The sequence below is a fragment of the Colias philodice genome, chromosome 17 (genome assembly GCF_061535455.1).
Source record: "Colias philodice isolate Cphi_HAF_F1 chromosome 17, ilColPhil1 Martin Lab GWU primary, whole genome shotgun sequence".
NCBI lineage: Eukaryota > Metazoa > Arthropoda > Insecta > Lepidoptera > Pieridae > Colias > Colias philodice.
Window position 1 is genome coordinate 8,576,139 of NC_143102.1, and position 18,471 is coordinate 8,594,609.

The 18,471-nt window shown below is 32.7% G+C and overlaps 1 protein-coding gene across 1 annotated transcript in view; it reads right to left on the bottom strand.

Moving 5' to 3' along the window:
- The window catches only part of LOC149481237 (dorsal root ganglia homeobox protein-like), a 60,328-nt gene that overhangs the window by 15,072 nt on the left and 26,785 nt on the right, over positions 1-18,471 (bottom strand). The window contains exons 6-8 of the mRNA XM_089706116.1: positions 14,979-15,092; positions 14,371-14,537; positions 13,530-13,640 (exon numbers count right to left, since the gene is read on the bottom strand). Coding sequence (XP_089562242.1) covers positions 13,530-13,640; positions 14,371-14,537; positions 14,979-15,092 — 392 coding nt within the window. The remainder of the gene's footprint in view (positions 1-13,529; positions 13,641-14,370; positions 14,538-14,978; positions 15,093-18,471) is intronic.

Sequence of the window (18,471 nt, forward strand, 5' to 3'; positions counted from 1 at the left end):
TCATCTGGTAGGTTAATATAGGGGTATTGAAACCATTGGTCAGTCGCAATTCGCAAGTCCAATACCATAGTATAAAATACTATTCCTAAACGTCGCTTCCTCCACCTTTTTATAGCTTTAAACGTTGTACGAATGGGTTATGCAGGCGTTGCTAATTTTTGTAACGGGTTGTAATTTCTGTTGTTTTATGGCTCATAAAATTGGTGTATGGTTTGGTAATGTAACAGTGTAGTATTTGATTTATAGTTTTGGTGTAGCCGGCGTGAATAAGACTTTAAGAAGAAGATTTTCTACCTTGACTTTATAATGGAAAAGATCTTCCAAATATCCTTTGGTTCTACTAAAACATTTAAATTGTAGAATGTTTAGCCTTTTTAGCATAAAACATTATCGACATTAAAAAAACTACTCTGCTTTAAACCGTGTGTGTAATGTATCAAAACTGAATACGAAATAAACGCGTAAACACAAAAACTATCACTTATTTAGATATTTTGACTAAGCGTCATTGACTCCGCCACGCGCGCGCTCCATGAGGTCTCAATATTGAAACTTAAAGACCGTAGAGCGCGCAGTGGGGAGCCAGCTATTATATACACATTGATTTCAGAAGCTGTGTTTTGTACCAGTACAGAATATATTTTGGGTATCCAAGATCAATTACTAGGTACCTATATGCGCGATTAGCTTAAATTTTATGAAAGAACTTTTTGTAACAGCAAAGATCGTAGAACGATAAAAAAGAAGAGATATTTATTTTACGTTAAGAATAAATAAAGACGCAACATTAACAGTGAAACATGACGGAAAGAGATGTCTTAGAAATATCCGGTAGGCACTGCAAGGGTCGAAACTGCAAATGTCAATACTAGCACAAACAAAAGTCTAATTCAGTTCAAATGACTCGACAATAGCATGAACCAGGAAATCCAAGATCCAATTACGGTACATTTAGCATGAATGGTGGCTCGTGCAGACACGTGTTTCTAGCTTTGTTTATTCATCGGCTTCAGCTCAATTTAGCGTTAAGTGATCGACGATTGCACTTGGGGCGACACCCTAGGGATATAATGACCAGCTTTTTGCTTTTTAAGGCGCTACGGGTTCAATTGTTTACGGGCAGTCTTTGTCCAAGTTGTGATTGAAATATGTTACGCTAGCTTTTAATGGTGATTTTATCGAGGGTTTGCTGGGTTTGATTTATTGGTTTTTATGGTTGATTGTGGTTTGGTCACAACCGATTCACAACTTATACTCACCCTTTGACCACGAAATGATGTGCGACTGTAATCTTATATATAAAAATGAATCGCAAAATGTGTTGGTAAGCGCATAACTCGAGAACGGCTGAACCGATTTCGATAATTCTTTTTTTATTATATTCCTTGAAGTACGAGGATGGTTTTTATGTAGAGAAAACGTAAATATGTACCACGGGCGAAGCCGGGGCGGACCGCTAGTAATTTATGAAATTGTCATTTAATAAACATTGATAAATAAATAAATAAATCATTTATTTCTTTCCACATTTTTTCACGATTGCAGAAAAAACGTAAACCGATATTTTCAATCATTTGATATCTCCAAAAATTTCAAAAATTCACATTTATTAATTTTGTTTTTGAATTTTCTGCCTTGTTTGTTGTTAAAATGAAACAACGTATATTAAGTACCAAGTGGGTATAACATCGCGTCAGGAAGCATGATCCAATTGTCGTCCGCTAAATTGATACTCTATTTGCTTCAATTAAACATTAATTAATGCCACTAATGAACATTGAGCCGCTCTATTGTTCACGATGACATATCTCTTTGCCCTTTGCTATTCATGGTTTTCTTTATTTTTCTATGCGTGTTATTATTGTTATTTAAATCAAGGAAAGGCTATAATTTGATATATATTTTATATAATTTATTTATTTTTGATATGTTATTGATGTAGGTATCTTGCCTATTAATATAAAACCTTATTTTTGAAAGAGGGCACGTACTACAATAGGTAATAATAAATACTTAGACTACGATTATCAATTAAGCTAAATAAAACCATTATTCTAATCATAATCTTACACAATTGACATAATAAAAACATACTTTTACACACTTTTTCAGCTATCTGGTACTTTTAACGATTGACCTAGATTAAATCTTGCATGAAATGTCTCAAGCACATTAATTAACTTTTTTATTTACTAGCAGATCACTAAAAAACAAATGACGTCAAATGGTGTATAATAAAGTGCGTCATGAGCTTTGTTACTGTTTCATTAACGACATTACGGTTGATTGACTTAAATAGTCAACAATTAGATAGAGGGACCAAGACGAGGACTCTAAGGGCCACTACATACGTGAATAATAAACATCTTAATGATGAGAAAACTTGTATTTGCTAATTTTGCGTGTGTGGAAGGTCCTTATATTTGTTAAATGGCCAAATCTTCCTAGTATTAACTATTTTTTAAAAGGAAGGAACTTCTTTGAAACTCAATATGTACAAATATTTATGATGGATTCATGAATGAAACTCGTAACTACGTAATTATTCAGTATGGTGCTATATTTGAAGACTGATATTAATTCAATACTACAATCACAACTTACAAGGCGATAATAAAACCAATATTTCGAATGAAACCTTATAATGCAGCATTGGCCGAGTCTATCTCAATATTCTTCTTTTTAAAACGTCGTTACTCAATTTCTCTTATCTAATTTTTTTACGCCGTAAAATTTATTTGTTTCTTCATTTTCAATAAGAACAATAATAAAGGATTGTATCAAAACTTTATCTTAATTAAAAGCTTATTAAGCTTAAAAAGAGCGACACAATGGTGAAACGCGGTGAAACAGGCCGATGTAAATCTATTTGTCGTATTAACGGCCAATTAGGCAGCATGCGGGCAAGGGTTGACGCGCATTGTAGGGTTACGTACTCTATCTGATCTTATATTACATGTATGCTAATATTTTTTGTAAAAAAATGTTAATTTATGCGTTTGTTAGTAATTTTACATTTTAGTCGGAGGTGTTTGAATTAATTTAAATGAGTCTAAATACTTAATAAGAATTACTACTCAAGAGGCCTTGTTGCTGTTACTTTAAAATAAGTAATAATTTCACATCTTGCTCCAAAAACTACCTTCTAATTTAAACAATAGAATGTATTTTCCAAAAATTACTAGAGTTACTGGGTTTTGACAACCCTATATTAGGTTCATTACACTATACAATTGTGTCACACTTGCAGTGTTTAAGGGCTTGGTCTAGTAGTGCAAACAAATGCATCCTGTCATCCTATATGTAAATAATACAAATGTACTAAGGGAAAGTTGCTCCACTTAATTTTTAAAAATTAAATCATTCGTATGCATAATTTAATATTCGTAATAAGTACCAAAAATGACAATTTGAAACAATTTTCGTGAAAATTACACCGGGTGATTTTTTTTTATCAGTACACAAAATTTGCGAATACTTTCTATTGATATCTTCAACTTCATGTTTATATAACTGATCAACTTTTACAAAGAAATTTGGACGAAATATAAAAAAAAATAAGCTTTCCATACAAAATGCAGAACTCAATACATTTTTTTCGACCTAAGTTTCTTAGTGAAAGTTGTTCAGTTTAACTAATAAAACGGATAAACAAATTTTGTATATAATAAAAAAAATGTAATGTTTGTGTTAAATGAAAACAAAAGATATTTATTTCTGACTAGCTTCCGCCCGCGACTCCGTCCGCGCGGATGTCAGTCTTCGCGTCTTCTACAGATTTATTATATTATGTGTAATATATAGATTTACTAGCGACCCGCCCCGGCTTCGCACGGGTGCAATGCTGATACTAAATACACTACAGAAAAACTGTGAACGTTGTATATAAAAACATAGCGGCCGGCCGGCCGGTACCGCCGCAAACGCTACGTCCCGCAATTTTTAAATCTGTAATATCTTCGAAAATATTCACTTAAATCATACGGTGTAAAGTGCCATATAGATCTATATTAAATGAACAATGTATTCAAGGTATTTAATTGGTTAAGGATTAATGCTGTATTGGTGAAAATCGCTTCGAAAATTAGCTATTATTTGTCGTAAAAAGTAAATGACAAAAAAATGTTATTGTGGGTTATCCATAAGAGATAGACATATACCATCGCGGACTTTTCTGTAGACCTTTTCAATGTGTATAATACTTAATACATTATTTTGATAAAACTGGTAGGGTTCAGCCTGCGTTTGCAATATAAGCGGAAACAATGTAATTTTTTACGACATCACATTAGAAACCTCAAAAATAACAGTACTTCTCCACTATTTAATGGATGTTATTATACATATAAACCTTCCTCTTGAATCACTCTATCTATTAAAAAAAACCGCATCAAAATCCGTTGCGTAGTTTCAAAGATTTAAGCGTACAAAGGGACATAGGGACATAGGGACATAGGGACAGGGAAAGCGACTTTGTTTTATACTATGTAGTGATATTGATAAACCTAATAAATCTTTTGCTAGCATTCTGATGCTTTATCGGTTGCACTGGATTTATCTCTTTTTTTTCAATCGCTTGAATGATATAGGATGGGTCCTTGATGGGCATCGAATGCTGAAGTCTCGAATCAATCAATTCTGACAGTAGGCAATTTATGTAAAATCTTGATAATGGTCCATCATATTATTTTGCCTAAACGTTACATACTTTTTTATATATTCTATTTTTAACGAATTATTCACTCCAGTCCAAACAGCAAATAAGCAGACTTCTGCTTCTGCAACGTTTAGTTGTCCCTGAATTTAGAAAAAATAGTCATGATTCTTATCTATGACAAAAGTTTTATTTTTTGCATTGTATTTCAAATATTAAATTTTTTTTTAACCGCATCTTCCGCATTCATGTCTTTTGCCGGAATTAGACATTTAACTTCTACTAGTCCCATTTTCCCTTTTTGATATGGGAGTGTATAAAGTAAATTTTTTAGATATTTTTCGTTATACTTTTAAAAAGTTATTATTGTCATTTTTTTCATTAGGTAAAGTAATTTCAATATCAGTTTTAAGTTTTTTGATACCTGCAATAATAACGTCATAATCGCCTGCACATACTTATCGATTACACCCTGTATACAATCCACCATCCACATTCATAATGTTTTCCTGTCCTCCTCTCCTTTACGCTGTTCACCGATACATTTGAAATGAGTAAATCTGCTACCACTGAAGGATGTTTCATTGTGATCAGCAAATTTTCACCACTGTTGTCGATTATTTGTTTTTCATTTTTAATCAGCAATTGGGAATCATCAGTTTTGTTTTTTGCAGATTGGTGATGTACCCTAACAATACGTCGAAAAGGGAAAGCATCAACGAATTATCGTTTTCGTCCTCTTTTTTTATTCTTCGCGTCTCTGTTACTTCTGTTTGTTTAGTTCTCAACACCCACTGAATTTTCTATGTTATTGTGATCTTCCATTACATCTGAGTTTTGATGATGTGATGATAATCCATTCGTTTTAATATTGGTACTTAGAGTTGGTAGACTAAACTAGAAATGGCGGACTAAATTTGTCAGCGCGTCTGTAAGATCAGAATATAAAACCAACATCCTGTATTTAAGTTACAAAATTAATAATCAAACAACATTAGCGGCATGTTGTTTGATTATTAATTTTGTAACTTTATTAACGTTGAAAATGACTAGAAGATAAAATTAAAAAATTTTGGAGTAAACAAATCATTTTCCCCGTATGGGGATTTCCCCGGATGAACTTGGGAAGTTCAAGTTCTCAATACAAGTTTATATTATATTTCGTATTTCTCAAACGAAAAATAAACATTTTTGGAACTTCAAAAAAATTATATTATAAGAAAATTTATGAGCTTACTTTAGTTTTAAAGAAATATACATCCCTTTACTGACACCCCGTAAAATAAAGAAATTGTTGCCAATCACCTTTGCAATCTATTTGGTTTCATTAACTTTATGTTCGAAGATAATTTTTTTTTTCTAGTAGTTACACGCGTATTTTTTTCGTTTATTTTCCATATCGAAATCAAATGTTTAAAAATACGAATATTTGCACAAAACTAAGATAAAAATAATCAATTAACAAAAATATTAAATTTAATGAAGTAGAGCAACTTTCACTTCGGTATGAAGGAAAATCGAGCGTAGAGCACACGTCAGAACGCTCCGGCCCAAGGAGCGCGACTAAAGAAATTCGCTAGGATTTTTACTAATTATTTTAAATATTTTTTTAATATTTAAAGAATTATCAAAATTATAAAAAAAAAATTTTTAAAGGATTAATACTCATTGGTCTTCAACCAACTCGAATAAATTAATGGAAAAAATAACTTTTAGCAGTATTTATCAATAGATTTTGTAAGGCAATAAATGGGAAATTTAATGAATTTATAACGTTCTAATTAAGAAAATCATAAGTTTTTCGGCAATTATATTCAGCAGTTTTTAATAAAGACTATATAAGGATAATAATGCGCTGATCAGATTGTGTAAATTGTAATCGGTTGCAACGTAGTGAGTGCACAAACTTAGCTCGAAATGTCTTTGGGGGAAAGAGACTTATCTCGAAGGCCTGATTAAGGTAACATAAAGTAACTTTACAAATGTGAAAAAATTCACGCGCATTGCGTATATAACACTAATTGATAAACAAGAAAAAAAAATTCAGTTTATCATTTCATTAGCCGGGAAAAAATTGTCAAATAACTTGTTGAAAACGCAATTTTGCTAGACTGCAGCCTTAATTGCGTTTATTCGATCTAGCTGCAATATTGTTTAGTTCCCGAATAATTAAAATAATTTAGCATTTTATAAGGTTAGGGTTGAACAACGCATAATAATACTGATATTAATTTTATGAAATGTATCTAAATCATATTTTTTTATGAATACCACGGAAGCTATTATTGCAATCAATTTTTTCAATTGTATTTGGATAGAACTTAATTCAATTTCTCTATTTGAATTTTTCGATTGGAATCAATTTGCGAAAATAAATGATTGATATAAAATATTAACTTTTAGACTACAGGCCCATGTTGAAAAAAATATGGGTCATTTGACCCACCACCTGACCTATCTAGAATGATATAAGAGCATAAAATAATAAGATTCAGCACTATGACGTCACTTGTAAGCTGTCCACCTGAGTGCAGATGAGAATTCGAAGGTTCAGGTAGAGATTTTCTCCCCTTGTCTCCAAGATTTTTGTACGGCGTTGCGGAATAATTGATTAAAAGTAGTATAGAAATAGTATGACACAGATGCCGTACAAAATCAAATGACCAAATTTACCCCGGCAACTGTCGAAAAATAAAAATAAATTCCGACTTTGTGGACCACCATTTTTGTACGGCATCTGTGTCATACTATTTCTATACTGCTTTTAATCAATTATTCCGCAACGCCGTACAAAAATCATGGAGACAAGGGGAGAAAATCTCTACCTGAACCTTCGAATTCTCATCTGCACTCAGGTGGACAGCTTACAAGTGACGTCATAGTGCTGAATCTTATTATTTTATGCTCTTATATCATTCTAGATAGGTCAGGTGGTGGGTCAAATGACCCATAATTTTTTCAACATGGGCCTGTAGTCTATTTTTTATTACAGATAAATCGGATTATCATATATTTATTTTATTTGTTGATTACAATATACTCTATGCTATAATAGAATAAACGTTTTGAATTTATTTTAACATTATGAAATAAGGAGTATTGGGAATAGGGAAGCGCGCCTTGACCACAATCTCGCCTCATCTTAAGCTGAGATGTGGTCTAAGATGGAACACACTTCCCTAGAAGGTACCTGTTCACTCTACGCTTGAAGACCCCCATATTGTAATATAAGATAACGAACAACATAGCTTTATTCTTCACATAACTATTTTCCATAAAGACTATAATATTAAACCACGAATTTTGCATAATAAACTCTTAATTTTACTCTTCTGAACAATGCCTTGAATAATAAATATTAAATATTATGATCTGGGCCAGCACTCGTATTAGATTGAATGCTCCATTAAGCCAAGTATCAAATTGAGGTGTCAATAACGTCGTGGTGGTCCAATTTAATTTAGAGGTCAAAAGAATTAAGGAATTTTATTGATTTGACAGTATCAAGATAATGGTATGGAAATTATTTTAAATTACCATAATTTTGATTAATCTATGAGGCTATTTTATTCTTTGTTGACAGGATTTATGCCGGGATGCAAGTACATTACTTCGGTTTCATAAAAAATCATGTAAAAATTATGTGTACAGGTACACTTATGATTATTCTAAATGATGCCATGATTTTGATAAATTCAGTTGGATTCAGTATACATTTCGTTTCGCTTCGTTCTCTTTTCGTCCTTTTTTTTAATTTGACGAGAATCTCATACATCTAGGAAACGATATTAAGGTGCGTACAGATTATATAACATTGTGATATATAACACGTCAAAATGTACTGAAAAATGTTAAAAATTATAAAACAATGTAACATTAACAATTTTAATTAACAATTTTAATAATAATATTTAACAACTAGCTGTGCCCGCGACTTCGTCCGCGTGGAATAGTGACTGCATAGTAGTTACTACTTAACACACAATTATTGAGTAAACACGTCTTGAAACACGTACTATCATATACAACTAAATTATAAGTACTTACACATTATTATAAAGTTAAGAAATAAAATAAATAATAACACAAAAGAACTGTTAGTAAAATTTATTACTAAACTGAGCTATAAAACTTAGGTACAGAAGAGTTCAAAATTTCCAGGATGTGGTTATTCTCTCGCTCCCATATTCCTTCTACTTTCACAGACTTTCAGCTTTTCCCTTTCACCCCTAGTAAATGGCAGAACCGATTTTGATCTAAACCATGTCTAATCATACCTATATATTATGTACATGTCATATATCCTTTCGTTTGGTACTCCATTTGGATTATTTATCCCCACTATCACCCCTAAGGTGCCCTATATGTAATAAACAGATTAACCAATTTTGATAAAACATGACTAATTGTAATTCACACGTCATTTGATATGCCGCTTGATTATATTATTTGACCACATTCGATTATTCATTCCCACTTTTACCGCTATAAATCAATAAATGGATGAACCGATTTTGATTAAATATGCCTCATTATACTTCTCACGTCAGGTCATGCCCTTTCATTTGATATGCCACTTGGGTATATTATTTGACAACTTTTATTCCCACTTTTATACCTATATCCAATAAATGGATGAACCAATTTTGATAAAATATGTCTTATTGTACTTTACACGTCATGTCTTTCATTAGATAAGTCACTTGAGTATATTTGATAAAATTTATTTATTTATTCCCACTTTTACCCCTATATCAAATAAATGGATGAACCGATTTTGATAAAATATTATGTCTTATTGTACTTTACACGTCATGTCTTTCATTAGATACGTCACTTGAGTATATTTGATAAAATTTATTTATTTATTCCCACTTTAACCCCTATATCAAATAAATTGATGAACCGATTTTGATATAATTTGACTTGTTGTTACTGACAGGTCGTCTTTTTTCATTTGATATATCACTTGGGTATAACAGACAACATTCGTTTTTTTCATTCCCACTTTTACTCTTCTATATAATAAATGGATGAACCGATTTTGATTAAATACCTATGCCTCATTATACTTCTCACGTCAGGTCATGCCCTTTCATTTGATATGCCACTTAGGTATATTTGACAACTTTTATTGCCACTTTTATCCAATAAATGGATGAACCAATTTTGATAAATATGTCTTATTGTACTTTACACGTCATGTCTTTCATTAGATACGTCACTTGAGTATATTTGATAAAATTCATTTATTTATTCCCACTTTTACCCCTATATCAAATAAATGGATGAACCGATTTTGATAAAATTTGACTAATTGTTTCTGACATGTCTATTTTCATTTGATATATCACTTGGGTATAACCTACATTAACAACCTACATTAACAACTAAGATTCGTTTTTTTCATTCCCACTTACCCCTATATAATATGATAAACAACTAATGTAACAAAAAAACGCATCTAATTCGTATTACCCGTTAGCGAGCTACGGTGGCACAGACAGACACGCAATACATACATAGCGGACATAACACCCCTCTTTTTGCGTCGGGGATTAAAAATACCTACGACATAATTTCAAAGACCTTTTTTATAGAAAATTTACCTAGAAGTAACCATAATGCTATTTGTGCAGGTCTTAGACTTATGAGCAAAAATCTAAATAAAGGTCCTTTGACCCCCCCTACTACCCCCTCAGCATAACCACCCCCCCCCACGCTTGGGGACTTTCGATATGATCATCTGGACATGTCAAGGAATAACTTTAGCGTAGGTATAATTTACGTAATAAAGTAATTCATGATGTATAGAATGCCTTAGCAAATGTTCGCTGTGATTACTTAAATGGTCATAACTTTTTTATTTATGAACCGATTGACATGAAATAAACACTAAATGTTAAATGAAGCTTACCACAATATAATAGTGAAAACCGCATCTAAATCGGATAAGCCGTTTCTGAGATTAGCGTGTTCAAACATACAGACAAACAGACAAACCGACAAACAGACAAACAGACAAAAATTTTTTTAACAACAGTTTTGGGTTTGGGATCGATTTAGTAATAACCCCTGCTAATTTTTTTTTACATATTTTCATTGTACAGACACCACTTTTCTAGAATTTTATTATATGTATTGATTTTTCAGTACATTTTGTCGTGTTATATAACACAATGTTATATAATCTGTATGCACCTTTAGAGGCCTAATAGTAAACCGTGTAGAGTCTTCCCTATAATCCTAATAATTCATTATTGTAATTCCAAAGTAGACAACAATATCTATCCATTTCCATTTTCAACAATATACTATTACAATACAAACTTTATGAAACTCAATTAGTTCACATTACGCGAACTCTGTCCGAAGATTCGTATAATTGAGTTTGGTCTTAATTACCGATAATGAGTTGGGGTTAACTCTGTTCCACTTAACTTGAGTTTGGCCTAACGATGCGGGGTAAAGAGTTGGGAATAACAATTGCTGTTGTATTTACATCTATACTAATAAGTAATAATATAGTTGAAGAGTTTAAACACGCTAATTTCAAGAACTATTCGATAGATTTCATAAATTATTTTACCGTTGGATATGTATTTGATACTAGAGCGCTATAATCTTTATATGTACCACGCGTGAAACTTCGGTGAAGCAATAAAATGAAGCAAATAATTTATTCCGACGTTTATTATTGGACGACAAATTAAATTTTTTACATTTATTATAAATTTCTAGATTTTAAGGAGTTTTCAGAATTTGATGTTTGGAGTGCATTAAGTAGATGGTATATTTTCGCTTGAATAGTTATGTTTGAATCCTTATATACAAAAATAATACTTACGGTTCGTTATGTACCAGATTTTGTGCATTATTTAATTAAGTATGGAAGTTTAATAATATTCTATGAAACTTACTCAAATTAAATTTGGTAACGATCACAAAGATATTTAAAAATAAAATACACTGAAGAAGAAGCCTTAAAATTATCGTACATGTGTAAACCCATAAATAATTAAGAGCAGTCTCACATCGCTGACCGGAAGCTCCTAACAGCCAATCCGCGATTATAGCGCTGCTTACGTCACTGTGCCGATTTATATCGCATTTCCTTGTGTTTGTTTAGATATTATCGCCTATCGGTTAAGTATTAAATCAAAATATCTTTTATTGTTCTCTTAACATAGCGTTTATAATGTAAATCTTAATATATATAAATCTCGTGTCACAATGTTTGTCCTCAATGGACTCCTAAACCACTTAGCAGATTATAATAAAATTCGCACACCATGTGCAGTTCGATCCAACTTGAGAGATAGGATAGTTTAAACATGTAGGTACCACGGGCGAAGCCGGGGTGGACCGCTAGTACTTTATATTTTTTAAATAATATATATTTGTTGTCTATTTTTGAAGTGAAAACTTCTTTAGCGGCGTTGGGTATAAAATCTTAAACTCGCGTCAGGACACGTGGCCTGATCGAAAAAGCGTAAGACGGATTTTTTTAAGCCCTTATATTCCATGCGTAAGACGGATACCATTCCAAAATATCAAACATGCTGAACGTTAATAATCAAGTTTTCACTTCTGCCGGCACTCGCGGAGTGCAACCCGTCTTTTTTTTATGCTAAAGGATAGCAAACAAGCAGACGCGTCGCCTGGTGTTAAGCGATACACGCCGCCCATAAGCATCCACTGGGAAGAATGTATTGCTGTCCTCAAAATGGAAAGAGAGGGATAATCACGGGAATTAATTTAATTTATTTAATTATTTTAATGCCGGTTTTTCAGGTACTTAAAGGCACTCTTTTTGAAAGTCTCCATTTTGTAAGAATTCCTTGAATGTCCTTTTTTTGTCCAATAACTAAAGCCTATATTTAGTTTTAAAAAATTTAATAAACCAATGCAAAAATTGCGAGTAATTTGATGTTTGTTAGGAATCGTCACACAACTCCTGTTAAGTCTGTTCTAATTGGCCACATAATAAAATTAATTTTAAATTTTCTTGCCTCAAAATTACGTTACTTAAGGCATGCTCCATCTTACGATGGTTAATCATAAATAAACAAAAACTCTTTTATTAGGTCCATTAATCTATTCTAACTCGCACATTTATGAGCGACGAGCGCAATATAATTACGCTATACTAGATGCCCTTAATGAAGTAATTGCTAAACACGGACCAACTGAATTACAACAACTCCCAAAAAATCCTTCAAGCCACTCTAGACCGTATTGTGTGGTAATAGAATCGTAAAACCCGTGAAATAATAGAACATCATGACGTAATGTTGATAGCAATCCTTACTAAATGATGGCTTGTTGAGGAATTTCGTGTTAGTCACAAACGAAATAGTAATGCGAACGAATTGTTTTAATGACATGAAATAGAGCGTTAGAATAATTTTTTATGTGATTGTTTTATGTTTAAATTAATAATAATATTTTTTTTACAGCTTTGGGTTAACTAAAATACACCGATGTTGTAGAAGAAAGTATCTAAACCTTAATTAATCTCAGTTGCGTCAATATCCTATGTTCTTTTCTCATCAGAATCTGCAGAATTATCAGGATTACGAGGTAAATTTAGTTTTCAAGGTCTAAAAAACTGTATTCATGTTTCCTTAATACACATTTTTGACATTATAAGATTAACATAGCATAATCTAAATCTTCTTATTTATAAAAATGAATCGCAAAATGTGTTGGTAAGCGCATAACTCGAGAACGGCTGAACCGATTTCGATAATTCTTTTTTTATTATATTCCTTGAAGTACGAGGATGGTTCTTATGTAGAGAAAACGTAAACATGTACCACGGGTGAAGCCGGGGCGGACCGCTAGTTTATTATATAAATGTATAGGTACTTACTGGTCAAACGGCGAAAAGATGTTATGGTGCGGCGGGCGGTGTTCAGGCACCGCGTCTCGTGACCCTGCGCTGCCAACAGACGGCGCTGGTGATGGACAACTCGCTTCCGATCTGTTTTATTAATTATTTTATTTATTTTAGGCAGTGGAATGATAAAAGTAAGGGAAGAGATAGGAATGAGTAAGAAAAAAAAATGGTTGTCTGTTTAATAGTCGGTTTACTGACGATAGTTGAACGTGACAACGTCCGATTGTGCTTCTTTGTCGCTCGTTCCGCGCTCTCGCTCGCACTTCAAGCCTCACATGGAACGCCTCAGAGCGAGGTAACGCCGCATGAGTCATGTTTTTTCGTGCGTGCAAAACGTTGTCACGTCAAAAATGTTGATAGTTTTTGTATTTTGTTTACTTTGGATGTATGCAAGTGATAAATAGTTAGGAGACTAGATAGAGATATACTTAGACTCTTTTATCGCAATGAAACATAATATTATGATTTTTTTACCACGTGGCCGCGAGCGAGTGAATCGTGAACGGCTAGAAAAATAGCAATATTATTTTTTTATAACTTGAACTATTTTCAAGATAGATGGCGTAGAGCGCGCGGTCTAATAATCCCAGATTTGCAAACGAACATCCAAATAATATATGTGAATTTTGAGAACAGTTTTAGGATATCAAGATACAAGTTTTTTCGATGTAATGTACCCAATATGGGTATCTCGATTTTCCGTATTATAAGCATTTAGGGGTTAAACCGTAAAAGTGTATTAGTATATTTTTTGTAAATATGTTTTTTTTTTCTTTGAATAATGAATATGTTTTATGTTTTTTTTTCTTTTTACCTCTCCAATCTGGGCGATCTGTTCGGCGATCTGCGCGGCGAGCGGTGCGGCGAGCGGTGCGGCGAGCGGCGCGGTGAGCCCGGCGTCACGGGCGACGCGCGGGGCGACGCCACGCCTGATATTGGTGACGCGTCGCCTGAACCGCGCGACATGCATTCGGATGAGTTCTGCAATGGTGTTTATGGAGACAATTGACTATCGACTACATATTTTGTTTTAAAATTTTTAAACGTCGTGCATTAAAGTGACTATTTGTCAAACCTATTAAATAATATGTTTTCTATACACTGCGATGTAATGCGAGGTATTAATTTGGTACGTGTACGTACCAAATTAATATCCATTAATAAAACAAACGAAGTATCTGCAAAATGCTTACAAAATATAAAAAAATCCACTAGAAAAAAATCATTCGTCTAAAAAGTTTAATTAAAAAAAATGAACGTGGGTGCTGGGCACACGCGTCAGAAGTGAAACTTCTTTGGCAAAATTCAAAGATACCAAAATCGTTACCTTAATCCATGTCGTGGCGGTATTGCCATGACCTTGAAATTTTTTTTCTCAACGCGCCAAAGAAGTTTCACTCCAAAAAAATTACAATTATGCACCTTATCATCACTAGGATCCCGTTTTGCCATCACTTCAGCTCCTTCTCTTTTCCTTTGTTCTTCCTTTAACCGCTCCGCTTTCCGCCATTTCGCGCGTCGGTTTTGAAACCATACCTTTTAAACAAAAATAAATTAATTTATTAAAACTGAATTATATACTTAATAATTTAATTATACATTTTTTAAACCATAGACATACTACGTAGTCTCTATCGTGGTATACTTCTAAAAAATTAGAAGCTAATTATCGGATTTAAAAAACGATTTATTTATTCTAATAATATGCAGCAGCGAGCAGCAGGTGTCACGGGGAGACTGACATGTTATGCCATATCTTGACGGTGATACAAATATTTTTAATTGTAAGCTACCTTCACCTAACAATAACATTTTTTTTGTGATTTGATTATTTTGCATTTAATTATAATTTTGATATCTTCTTATATATAAAATTCTCGTGTCACAATGTTAGTCTGCATACTCCTCCGAAACGGGTGGACCGATTCTCATGAAATTTTCTGTGCATATCGGGTAAGTCTGAGAATCGGCCAACATCTATTTTTCATATGTACCACGGGCGAAGCCGGGGCGGACCGCTAGTTTCAATCTAAAAATGTTGTAAGCTAGAAATATTTGTTTACTTTCCCAAAATGTTTGCCACCAAAATAAAACCAATATTTACATCGAAACAAGCTTAGTTTGCCCTTAATACGAAATCGTATTAAGCTTTAAATACCCCAAACTCCACATTTGGCCAATATCTGAAAACCTATAAACGGTAATCCGCTCTAACGATCCCGTCGACACTACTAGTCGTTAATAATGCATTGCAACCCTATTTTGTTCTATTATAACTCAAAAGATTACACACCATTCCATAAGGGACCTCAGCCTAACCATAAATACATGATCCCCGCTGTAATATCCCAATAATACAATGTCTGGCTCTTAATAAACTGGTCGAGTATCGATCGACCAGTTGTAAAGAGCTCTGGTGGCCAGTTAAATGTAGGCTACGCGGTGTCTTCGTATCTGGTGTATGTGCTGGTTTGCTAAATGCGCCGAGGCGGGCCACATTTGCTGTGCAATTTTCGCAATTTACTTTTAATAAGCCCTCTGTTAGGTTAGAGTGCTATCACGTACAAAGATTATTGTAAAATATTGTGCAGATGTGTTAGAATTGTTTTCTTTATATATTATCTGAGAACAGTGATATTAATTATTATATTATTATTTATAGATGCATTGCTTGTAACTGTATAAGTAACTAGCTTTCCGCCTGCGGCTTCGCCCGCGTTTTCAAAAAAAAACCCGCATAGTTCCCGTTCCCGTGGGATTTCCGGGATAAAACCTAGCCTATGTCACTCAGAAATGATGTAGCTTTCCAACAGTGAAAGAATTTTTCAAATCTGCCAAGTAGTTTCGGAGCCTATTCAATTCATACAAACAAACAAACAAACAAAAAATCAAACCTTTCCTCTTTATAATATTTGTATAGATGTATAGATGAAAAAATGTTCTTAGTTGTAAATGGCAATGCAAAAGGAGTTTTATAGTCTGAAATTAAGTACAGAAATAACCTACAAACCATATCAGTAAGATTGCAATAGTTTGTTATTATTTACACTAGGTAATATTTCGAATAATTAGAACTATCATTTAAACAGTATCATTATTTTTATACAAAATAATTATCACATCTACATATTAAAACAAAATATTTTAATCTTTGACGGGTCCGATAAGAGCCCCTTAACTATAGTAAGCTAATTTAGTTAAAATAATAATCCGACCATAATCCGACGTCCGCCCTAATAATTTTTACGTCTTTCGAGGGTTGAATTAATATTTCAAGCTACCCTTGTGTTATCATTGTCAAATTGTTACTTGTAACATAATACTATAATGTAATACAAATAAAATTACTACCGTTAATCATAGTGTAATAGACTTTTATGGCAAATTGCTATGTGGACTTTTCTTTGTGGTGTGAATAATTTTTTATTTGAATCAAAAGACTTTTAAAATGTACATAGATGCCCAATACTTTATTTTAAACGACTTAAAATACTACTGTATACTTACATATCTGTATCTATCGTATGGTATTTGTATATTACTTATACATTTTCTAAAATTAAGAACAAAATCTCTTAAAGTTAGGTCCCCAGATTTCCCTTTAAAGTTTGCAGTCTTTGTTTTTAATTGCGTTGTGATAAACTGTGTTAATTAATTAATTATTTAAGTAAACACTGATTGTGCTTATAGACTTACATACAGAAAAAACTAACAATATTTAGAAGAGTTCACTCATTGTCAAAAATTCATACGCAGCTAATTGATTGTAAAATAACAGTAGAGTTAAGAAAAACTTTTCTAAATAAACTTCATTTTCCACATAACACAACGTAAGATACATCACTTAAATCTGACAAATGCCTACCTCTAAAACACATGTCACAACATACAACCCTGTCACATTTCATTCCCATCAACCAATATAAAGAGGTCCCTCCAACCCTCCAACCTGCCACTTAAAATATGAAAACGGGGAGGTATAACAAATCATTGGGGGTCAATATAAATTGGTCGCATCACACGTCTATTACGACATCCAAGCCATTGTCGCTTCAAAATTAAGGCAATAGAGTTGAAAATTGTTTGAACAGCTGTTAATTTAAGGGTGTTCCACACGGCAGGGGTGCGGTAATTACCTACTGTTCGGTAAAAGTTGATTGTTTGCATTTGTTAGCGAAGTGTTAAATAATAACAAATATTGTTTGGTGTGAAGAGGCCGACTATAGCGCGGTTAATTGCATCTTTTGTATGGCACAATGGATTGCGGAATAATGACCTTTTATGCGCTACATGAGATTGTTGTTTGAATGGCTATCGTTTTGGGTAAGTACTTTGTAACATTTGCTTTATTTCAAGCATCATTATTATAGTTATTTTATTTTAATTATTCAGAAAATATAATAATGGAGATTGATGATACTGCGTTAGTTCATTTGAAAGAAGATGTGATTTAGGAATGATGTGAAAAAAGATTTTCGGGTGAAGATAAATATATATATATATGTATAAATAATATTATTGAATTAAAGAACATGAATTGCTAATGTATGATTTATCATATTTTATCATAACTATTATCCAAATATTATAAAAAAAAAATATATTTGCAAGACGTTAAAGTTGAGAGCAACATGGAAATTTAAAAATTTTATTTCTATAAATATAACAGTAATTGATATATGAATGCTACACAGTCAATTCATTTCAAAGTTTTTCGTACTTTTGCAACATATCAACAATATTTTCGAAATAAAATTGTTACATACTTGCCTAAACGGTAGCATAAAACAATTTCGCTGTAATTCACTTGCAAAGTCGCGAAGACATTAGCCGTCAAGTAACTTGGCAACAGCTACTAATTACACGAAGCTGTGATGTTTAAAAACCTCATACGGGAGTTCCCCGAAGTTAGCGT